The sequence below is a fragment of the Dipodomys ordii genome, unplaced genomic scaffold (assembly GCF_000151885.1).
Source record: "Dipodomys ordii isolate 6190 unplaced genomic scaffold, Dord_2.0 Scaffold128, whole genome shotgun sequence".
Taxonomy (NCBI): Eukaryota; Metazoa; Chordata; class Mammalia; order Rodentia; family Heteromyidae; genus Dipodomys; species Dipodomys ordii.
The window spans coordinates 1,360,183-1,370,839 of NW_012267344.1; the positions used below are offsets into that span (position 1 = coordinate 1,360,183).

Sequence of the window (10,657 nt, forward strand, 5' to 3'; positions counted from 1 at the left end):
TCTACCACTTGAGCTACAGCGCCACTTCCGGTTTTCTGGTGGTTTATTGGAGATAGGAGTTTCACGGTCTTTCCTGCCCGGGCTGTCTTTGAACCACAATCCTCAGATCTCAGCCTCCTGAGTAGCTAGGATTACAGGCGTGAGCCACCAGCGCCCGGCTTCATCCCTTCTTTTAGTCAACCTCTCTCTGGCTTTTGAGCTGGCCCCTCTTACACCCCCATGGGGAGCAGCAACGCCATCTAGGGGCATCGGAAGCCATCGCAGTCAGCACTTCCCAGGCGTTACCTTAGCCTAAAAGATGCTGGACAGTGACTGAGATCAGTGCAATTTTTACACATCTCACCAACGTTTTAGGAACAAGTACCTGAACATAAAGCCTGATATTTTGTATCTAGATTTTCCCCACAACTCATTCTCTTTTTTCCCTACCACAAGCCCAAAGACATGGCCTGCTCTCTGTTGTAGCTTCAGTAGTTACCATTTCTATTTCTCTTTGGGGAGTTTTTTGTGGTTGTTGTTTTGCTTTTGGCCAATCCTGGGGATTGAACTCAGGGCCTAGCTTCTGTCCCTGAGCTTCTTTTGTTCAAGGCTAGCGCTCTACCACTTCAGCCACAGCGCTACTTCTGGCTTTAGGCTTTTTCATTGGAGATAAAGGTCTCATGGACTTTTTCTGTCCTGCTGGCTAAGTAATTAATTGGAAATAAGAGTCCTGTGGACAACTGGATGCCGCCAGTGGCTCATGCCTATAATCCTAGCTACTCAGGAGGCTGAGATCTGAGGATCACAGTTCAAAGCCAACCCGGGCAGCAGTCCCGTGAGACTCTTATCTCCAATAAAAACCACTAGAAAACCGGAAGTGGCGCTGTGGCTCAAGCGATAGAGCACTCACGTTGAGCTGAAGAGTGCAGGGACAGCTCCCAAGCCCAGAGTTCAGGCCCCATGACTGACCAAAAAAAAAAGGTCCCGTGGACTGGCTCTGAACTGTGATCCTTGGATCTCGGCCTCTTGAGTAGCTAGGATTATAAGTGAAAGCCTCCAGTGCCTGGCTTTCCCCCCCCCCCACCTTTGGAGGAAGACAGGAACTCAAACTTGGTATCTGATGGTTTCACTCATTGGTTGGCACTCTTAACCACCTGAGCCACGCCTCCAACCCCACTGTTTGTGTTCTTCAGATACTTCTTCCCTGAGCCTGACGCAGAATGCTCCCCTTTCCAAGTGCCCTTGAGAAGCATAGGAGCTCTGTAATTGTCAGAAACTTGAGGAAAACAACTGTGAGCAGGAACAGAAAAGGCTTGCTAGTCAGGGGGCCAGGGACATATTTCTTGGTCTTCCTCTGCCTCCTTTTTCCATCTGCAAAATGAGAGAAACTGTCAGGGTTATTACTATTCTGGAGAACCTAGACATCAGTGGAACACGCCTGTAATCCCAGCTACTTAAGAGGTTGAGATCGGAGGATCAAAGTTTAAGGCCAGCCCAGGCAGGAAAGTCCATGAGACTCTTTATTTCCAATTCGCCACCAAAAAGCCAGAAGTAGAGCTGTGGCTCATGTGATAGAGCACCAACACTGATCAAAAAGGCTAAGGGATAGAGTGTCTAGGCCCTGAGTTCAAGTCCCAGGACCAGCACCAAAAGGAAAAAGAAACTCAGAACCAAATTGACTTTTCTTCTGTGGTGCTATTCAGAACCATGCTGAGAATGATTGGAAATAACATTCTTCCTTCTTCATTCTTTTTTTTTTTTTCCTCTTCTTTCTTAACACTGACAGGCTCCACCCAAAAAACTGCCTGGGTGTGCGCCAGTTTGCGGAGACGATGATGTGTGCCGTGCTTTATGACGCGGCCAACAGCTTCATTCACCAGCACTTTGTGGCAGTGTCTATGTCAGAAGAGTTCCTGACCCTGCCCTTGGAAGATGTGCTTGAGCTGGTGTCTCGAGACGAGCTGAACGTGAAGTCAGAAGAACAGGTCAGGCCCAAGCGCCCGGTGGCTCACGCCTGTCATCCTATCTGCTCAGGAGGCTGAGATCTGAGGGTCGTAGTTCAAAGCCAGCCTGGGCAGAAAAGGATGTGCGCCTCTTATCTCCAATTATCTACCTAAAGACTGGAAGTGGAGCTGTGGCTGAAGGTGGGAGAGCGCTAGCCCTGAGCCTAAAAGCTCAGGAATAGCTCCCAGGCCCAGAGTTCAAGCCCTGGGATTGGAAGTCCGTGCAGAGAGATGTAAAGATGTGAGGAACCAGCCTGGCTAGAGAAAGAGCTGGTGGAGGGAAGAGCTTACTGGACATTGATGAAAGTGAACTATGCAACTCATGGGTGGAGATGGGAGGGAGGGAATAGGAGAGAATGACAGCACCCATGACACCGTGAGAAAGCAAATGTGCTTATTACCTGACTATGTAAATGGAACCCCAACATATATCACATCTAAAATAACAATAGGGCTGGGAAGGTGGCTCGGTGGTAGAGTGCTTGCCTCGCGTGCATGAGGCCCTGAGTTTGATGCCTCAGCACCACATAAGCAGAAAAAGCCGGAAGTGGTGCTGTGGCTCAAGTGATAGAGGGCTAGCCTTGAGCTCTTCAGTGCCCAGGCCCAGAGTTCAAGGCCCACGACGGACCAAAAAAAAAAAAGGAGCAATGAGCTAGGTGCTAGTGGCTCATGCCTATAATCCTAGCTACTCAGGAGGCTGAGATCTGAGGATCATGGTTCAAAGCCAGCCCGGGCAGGAGAGACTGTGAGACTCTTACCTCCAGTGAACCACCAGAAAACCGGAAATGGTGCTGTGGCTCAAGTGGTAGAGCACTCTCCTTGAGCTGAAGAGCTGAGGGAGAGCGCCCAGGCCCAGAGTTCAAGCCCCACAATAGACAAAAACAACAAAAAAAAGGGACAGAAGGGAAACAGGAATTCTACTGTGATGCAGAAAGTCAGAAGATGCCACATACAAGTGACTCAGGACTGTCAAGGAATGTTTTTTCTTTTTGCCAGTCCTGGGGCTTGAACTCAGAACCTGCACACTGTCCCTGAGCTTCTTTGGCTCAAGGCTAGCGCTCTACCCCTTGAGCCACAGCGCCACTTCCAGCCTTTTCAATGTATGTGGTACTGAGGAGTGGAACCCAGGGCTTCACACAGGCTAGGCAAGCACTCTACCACTAAGCCACCTTCCCAGCCCTGCATCCATTCTTTGTCGTGACAGGTCTTTGAAGCTGCTCTAGCCTGGATCAGATATGACCGGGAGCAGAGGAGTCCTTATCTGCCCGAGCTGCTAGCCAATATCCGCCTGCCTCTGTGCAGGCCTCAGTTCCTGTCAGACCGGGTGCAGCAGGATGATCTGGTGCGCTGCTGTCACAAATGCAGGTGAGCAAGGCTTGGAGATTCAGGACAGCGCCCAGGTCCAGACTCTGGACAGCGCCTAGCATGGGTGAAGCCCTAGGTTTGATTCCACAGCGCCACTTCTGGCTTTTTCTGTTGATGTGGCGCTGTGGGCTCAAGTGGTAGAGCGCTAAGTACAAAGAAGCTCAGGGACAGCACCCAGGCCCTGAGTTCAAGCCCCAGGACTGAACAAAAGAAAAAGAAAAAGTCCTTCTTGCGGGGCACCAGTGGCTCACGCCTGTAATCCTAACTACTAGGGAGGCTGGGATCTGAGAGTAGTAGGTTCGAAGCCAGCCTGGGCAGGAAATTCCATGAGACTTTTATCTCCAGTTCATCACCGAAAACGCCCAAGTGGAGCTCAGTAGTACAGCACTAGCATTGAGCACAAAAGCTCTGGGGCAGCACCCAGGACCTGAGTTCAAGCCCCAGCAAGCACTGGGAGGAAATGAAAAATCCATCTTCCATATTGCTTGTCATAGGATTTGTTCCCCCCTCTTTTTTGGGCACAGATTCAGCTCTCCTTTGTTTTCTCACCCTGGTTGGGGTGGCTGGTCCAGGAGGAAGTGAGGGTGGGGGTGTGGCTAAAGGTAGCTGTGGCTCAGACTAGAGGGAGGCTCAGAAGGAAGGGGCGGGGCTCAGGAGGGAGGGGCGGGGCTCAGGAGGGTGGGGCCAGGATACCCGCTGTCACAGCATCCTAGCTGTCATCCCAGGGACCTGGTAGATGAAGCAAAGGACTATCACCTCATGCCAGAGCGCCGGCCCCATCTGCCAGCCTTCAGAACTCGTCCTCGCTGCTGCACCTCCATCGCCGGGCTCATCTACGCTGTGGGAGGCCTCAACTCAGCAGGTATCTTGCGCCTCCCATTTGCAGAGCCCTGAGTGGGGTTCCCTGGGTGCACATGCCCAGTCGCCCAGCCTGGCCTTCTGGTTCCTCTGCTCTGGGCTGACACTTCTTGCCCCTCTAGACTGGACAGGATTGTCCCGTATTCATACTCTCTAAATCTGAATGTCAGTGTGAAAGAGACCTTAAAAGAAGCAGATTGGAGGCCGGGGTGCTGGTGGCTCACGCCTGTCATCCTGGCTGCTCAGGAGGCTGAGATCTGAGGATTGCAGTCTGAAGCCAGCCCAGGCAGGAAAGCCCATGAGCCTCTTATCTGCAATTAATCACTTAAAAAAAAAAAAAAAACAGGCAGTGGTATAGTTTAAAGTGGTAGTATGCCAGCCTTGAGCTTTGAGCTCAGGGGCAGCTGCCAGACCCCGAAGTCAAGCCCTATGGCAGACCCTCCCCCACAAAAGTCTAACAGGACCTGAGTACTGGTGGCTCGGGCCTGTAATCCTAGCTTCTCAGGAGGGTGGGATCTGAGGATCACAGTTCAAAGCCAGCCTGAGCAGATCTGTAAGACTCTTCATGACCAATTAGCCCCCAAAAGCTAGAAGTAGATCTGTGGCTCAGTTGGTAGAGTGCTATCACTGTGCACAAAAGCTCAAGCCGGGCGCTGGTGGCTCACACCTGTCATCCCAGCTACTCCGGAGGCTGAGATCTGAGGATCACAGTTCAGAGCCAGCCCAGGCAGGAAAGTCCATGAGACTCTTATCTCCAAAAAAACCATCAGAAAACCAGAAGTGGCGCTGTGGCTCTAGTGGTAGAGCACTTGCCTTGAGCTAAAGAGCTGAGGGACAGCCCCCAGGCCCAGAGTTCAAGACCCACGACTAAAAAAAGTAAATTTGAAGCCCCAGGACCCACGTGGAAAAAAAAAAGTCTCCAGACTTTTCTGCTAGGGCTGGCTTCCGATAGCAATCCTCAGATCCTAGCCTCCCGAGTAGCTAGTATACTCCATGCCCAACAGCTATGATCTAAACAAGCGGTCTCCTTTGTTTTAATTTGAGTAGCAAATTTTTATGCAGGTGATTCCCTGAATGTGGTGGAAGTGTTCGACCCCATCGCCAACCGCTGGGACAAGTGCCATCCCATGACGACAGCCCGCAGCCGCGTGGGCGTGGCCGTGGTGAATGGCCTACTGTATGCCATTGGAGGCTACGACGGCCAGCTGAGGCTGAGCACCGTGGAGGCCTACAACCCAGAGACAGACACGTGGACGCGAGTGGGGAGCATGAACAGCAAGAGAAGGTACTCCAGAAGCCGCATAACACACTGAGCACCAAGTAAAACCCACGCTTGACCCGAGTGCCATGCCTGTCATCCTAGCTACTCAGGAGGCTGAGATCTGAGGATCGAGGTTCAAAGCCAGCCTGGGCAGGAAAGTCCGTGAGACTCTTATCTCCAATGAACCACCAGAAAACCAGAAGTGGCGCTGTGGCTCAAGTGGTAGAGTCCTAGCCTTGAGCTGAAGAGCTTAGGGACAGTGCCCAGGCCCAGAGTTCAAGCCCTAAGACCAACAAAAAAACCCCACAAAACGCAAACTTTGGCCTGGGGATGCCCAGCCAGCTGCTGGCACCCCCTGGGAGTGAGCCCTCTCATCCCCGTTTAAACCTTAATTACCTGCCTTGACTTCTGAGGAACTTGGGGAGACAAAAGACAGACTTGTGGAAATTGTATTGGTGTTTATATATATAAATATATATAAGTATATATATACATATATACATAGTTATATATATGTATGTATATATACATATGTGTATATGATATATATAATGAGAAGGGAAAGAAACGACTGGAAGGATTTTAGGAATGAGATGGGATCTAAGTTGAGGCTTAAAAGGAGGATTTACTAGCGATGAAAAATCCAAGGTGTTTTCCCCCCTCCCCCCCCATTTCTCCCCTCCTCCTCCCCTCCCCACAACTCTTTTCTGCTAATCCCAGGGTTTGAACTCAGGGCCTGGGCACTGTCCCTGAGCTTCTCTGGCTCAAGGCCAGCACTCTACCACTTGGGCCACAGCGTCATCTCCAGCTCTTTTGGTAGTTTATTGGAGATCCAAGCCTCACAGACTTTTCCTTCCTGGGCTGGCTTTGAACCAGGATCCTCAAATGTCAGCCTCCTGAGTAGCTAGGATTACAGGCATCAGCAACGGATACTGGGCTCATCTTCATAATCTCTGCGGTCTAAGTATTTTTCCTCACAGACCCCAATGTTCTTTGCCATGCCTCTAGGTCTGCTTATAGGATCACATGACTGGGAAGAAAAAAATAAACAGATCAAATGACAGGAAGCGTTTGGAGGAAGTTAGAAGGAAGAAAGTTAGCGAGGAAGTCCTTAACCACATAGAAGCGATTCACGCAGTCTATATTTGGCTGTATTAGCACGTGGCCAGGAACCGGGAGGAATCTGCCTCTGTAGCGATTAAAACAGATTTACAGAGGATTGGAATGGGATCATGGCAGAAATTTAAAAAAGTATGTAAGATCTTGTCCCAAGAACAAGCTCCCAGACTTTTCCTCACGGATCTTTTCTGCCATGGAATGACTCGATCCAATAAGCAGCTTTTATTTTTGGCTTTGACATTGAGCAGTTTGGCCTTCCTTTTGTGTCTTCTGGGCCACGTTCTTGCTTTGATGTCTGTGGGTCTGGAACATCGATCGTCTGGGAAGAGAGTCCCACGGGTCGCCCCCTCTCTCTGGTTCTGGTTAACGCCCCACTATTAACAGTAACTTGTCCAGTTCCATTTCCCCTCTTGAATTACAGCTCAAAGGTTCTTGAGACTCTTTTGACTTTTCACGGAGCTCTCCATCCTGCCAGTTAACCGCAGCCTACTCTCTGCCATCTTTTCCCTCCCAGCTCTTCCCCTCTTCCAGACCACCATTCTGGAACTTTCTGCAACCAGACTCTTCTGGTCCACACAGCTCGACGTTTTCTTCTACCACTTTTGAGACACAAAGCTGTTTTTTAGTAGTTAGTTGGATATGAGTCTCATCCTCTTTCCTGCCTATGCAGGCTTTGAACCCACGATCTTCTGATCTTTGGAGTAGCTAGGATAACGGATTTTAGCCACTGTGACCCAGCCGAGCTTGTGTCTTAATGTCTCTAGGCAGGGGCTAAGAAGGTGGCTTAGTGGTAGAGTAGCATGCATGAAGCCCTGGGTTCAATTCCTCAGTACCACATACACAGAAAAATCCCAAAGTGGCGCTGTGGTTCAAGTCATAAGAGTGCTAGCCTTAGCAAAAAGCAGCTCAGGGACAGTGCCCAGGCCCTGAGTTCAAGCCCCAGGACTGGCAATAATAACAACAACAACAATAATAACAACAATGTAAAGTCCAGGCATACCTACCCAAAGCAGCATGGAGAAGAGAACCCAGCTACCCTCCACCCAGCCAGCCAGCCACATGTACACCAAAAATGGTTCTCCTCCCTCTCTTGCAGGGTATGGTGAGGGTTGAAAATATCTGAAGATTCAATGTGTGCAGTGAGTGCACAACTAACAAGCATCACCCACCAAGATATAACAAAAGATGTAACAAAAACGTATCTGTTAGCTGGCTACTGGTGGCTCACACCTGTAATCCTAACTACTCAGCAGGCTGGGGTCTGAGGATCACAATTGAAAGCCACCTTGGACAGAAAACTCTGAAAGACTCTTATTTCTAATTAACCAGAAAATCTCCTGTAGTAGAAATATAGCTCCAATAATAGAGGACCAACCTTGAAGGAAAAAGCTAATCTTAGAGTGTGGGGCCCTAAGTTTGGGCCCCAAATGAACAAAAAACACCATCAGAGTGAATTGAATGAGTAAAGTGAATAGTAATTAAACAACTTAGCACTGAGGGCCTGTTAAGTACATTTGCATGATCACAAATGGTAACCTTTCCCATTTCCAAAAGGTTCATGAATATGAAGAGGTGGCAGCTAGATTTCCGGAATCATAAGGAGACAGGACATAAGTGTCTTGTGGGCAGGAAACAGAGCTCACTCATTGCTTTTTTTTCTTTTTTTTTGGCCAGTACTGAGACTTGAACTCAGGGCCTGAGCTCTGTCCTTAAGCGTTTTAAGACTACCACTCTACCACTTGAGCCATGGTGCCACTTCCAGAGTTCTCCTTGTTTTCCTGAGTAGTTTACTGGAGATAAGAGTCTTGTGGATTTTCCTGCCCTGGCTGGCTTCAAACCATGAGCCTCACATCTCAGCCTTATGGTAGTTAGGATGACAGGCATGAGCCACCAGCGCCCTGCCCACTCACCTCTCTTAACCTACTGCCGAGGATAGTGTGGCAGCAGGTTGCTGATGACAATCCCGTGAATGGATGGTTGTGACCTATGCTGTAATAGAAGCTACTTTGGGGGCAGGAAGGGCGGGAATGATTAGTACCTTCACTCAGTCTCCTACCTGGGAGATTTAGGTCTATCCTAGAAAGAAGCCATCAGCCGACCATCACTGATTTCTTAGCCTGACAGGCTGCCCCAAGAAGTGTGAGACTCACCCGAGATGACAATCCTATCTGTTTCAGTGCCATGGGGACAGTCGTGCTGGACGGGCAGATCTACGTCTGTGGGGGCTACGATGGCAACTCTTCCCTGAACTCTGTGGAGACCTACTCACCTGAGACGGACAAGTAAGGACTCCCGCTCATAGGGAGCTTATTTGACAGGATAAAAATAGGAGAGCTGCCAGACACTGGTGGCTCACACCCATAATCCTAGCTACTCAGGAGGCTGAGATCTGAGGATCACAGTTCAAAGCCAGCCTGGGCAAGAAAGTCCTTGAAACTCTTTATCTTCAATAAACCACCAGAAAACTGGGAGTGGCACTGTAGTTTAAGTGGTAGGGCACTAGCCTTGAGCTGAAGAGCTGAGGCCCAGAGTTCAAGCCCCATGCCAGTAGTCTTAGGCCAAGATAGATCTGAAGATTGCAGTTTAAAGCCAGCTCAGGAAGGGAAATCCATGAGGCTCTTAGCACTAATAATCCACCAAAAAGATAAATGTGGAAGTGTGACTCAAGTGGTAGCTTACCAGCCTTGAGCACAACATGCTAAGGGACAGGCTCAGGCCCTGAGTTCCAGCTCCAATACCAGCACAAAAAGAAAGGGAAGGGGAAGGAAGGAAAGTAAAGGGGGGAGAGGGTATAAGGCAATTGCCAGGACATAAGAGACACAGCACAGTTCACCTAAAACTAACAAGTTAGCTGTCTTGGGAAGATGGGAACCCCTGAATCTTACACTCCCTTCCTCTTTTGATTCTTTTTCTGAAGATGGACAGTGGTGACTCCGATGAGCTCAAACCGCAGCGCTGCCGGGGTTACGATCTTTGAGGGCAGGATATATGTGTCCGGAGGCCATGACGGTTTACAGATCTTCAACACTGTAAGTCTGGGCTCTTCCTATCTTTGAATTATTTGGGAAGAAAAAAAGAAAATCTTCAGTTCTTCCTTTGCAGGATAAAAATCACCTAGTGAAGTTCCAGGCTGTCTCTTGCATCCTCTAAAATTCCTAATGTCTGAAGAAGAGCCAGGGGTCACTATGAAAAGAGCCACACTTCCCACTCCCCATCCAAGTGCCCATGGATTACTGTTAAAAAAAAAAAAAAAAAAGCTTCTGAAGCCAGGTGCTGGTGGCTCACTCCCATAATCCTAAACTACTCAGGAGGATGAGATCTGAGGATCATCCAAAAACATCCTGGGCAGACAAGATTCATGAGAGACTTACCTCCAAAAGGCCAGACATAGAGCTGCGGTAGAGCCAAAGTGAGCCAGGCGCCCCGGGGATGGGGGCGAAGGGGGTGTGGAAGGGGGGGGGCGGTTCACGCCCTTCATCCCAGCTACTAGGGAGGCAGAGGATCGGGGGTTGACATCGGCCTGGGCAGGAGAGGCCCCGAGACTCCCTCATCCCCAATCAACTAACTACCAGACAAGCCACAAGGCCAGAACCCCAGGCTGGTGCTGTACCGCTTGAGACGTGGCGCCGTTTCTGGTGTCTGGTTTTGAGCGGTTCCTTGGAGATCAGAGTCCCGTGGGGCTAGAGCCCTAGCGGGGACAGCGCCCGGGCCCTGAGTTCGAGCCCCACAAATGACGGGAAGAAGCGGGCCCATGCCAGTCAGCCTGGGGAGCAGAAGGGTGTCTCCGAGAACTGTCCACGGAGATCGGCCAGAGTGACCGCCCACCACCCCTGCACATCTCAGCACGGGGGCCGGGCTGACAGGATGTGCACCTTGCACATGCGCGTGTGCCCAAGGAGCCGGCACGTGGGCTCTGGGCATGCGCGTGCAGCCAAGGGGCCGGCCCGTGGGCTCTGGGCATGCGCGTGCAGCCAGAGGGGCCAGCACGTGGGCTCTGGGCATGCGCGTGCAGCCAGGGGGGGCCAGCACGTGGGCTCTGGGCATGCGCGTGCAGCCAGGGGGGGGGCCGGCA

At 50.6% G+C, this 10,657-nt stretch overlaps 1 protein-coding gene across 1 annotated transcript in view; it reads left to right on the forward strand.

Moving 5' to 3' along the window:
• Klhl18 (kelch-like family member 18) overlaps positions 1–10,657 on the forward strand; it is a 17,333-nt gene that overhangs the window by 5,306 nt on the left and 1,370 nt on the right. The window contains exons 4-9 of the mRNA XM_013030228.1: positions 1,766–1,964; positions 3,187–3,347; positions 4,073–4,209; positions 5,268–5,490; positions 8,763–8,867; positions 9,503–9,614. Of these exons, the coding sequence (XP_012885682.1) occupies positions 1,766–1,964; positions 3,187–3,347; positions 4,073–4,209; positions 5,268–5,490; positions 8,763–8,867; positions 9,503–9,614 (937 nt within the window). The remainder of the gene's footprint in view (positions 1–1,765; positions 1,965–3,186; positions 3,348–4,072; positions 4,210–5,267; positions 5,491–8,762; positions 8,868–9,502; positions 9,615–10,657) is intronic.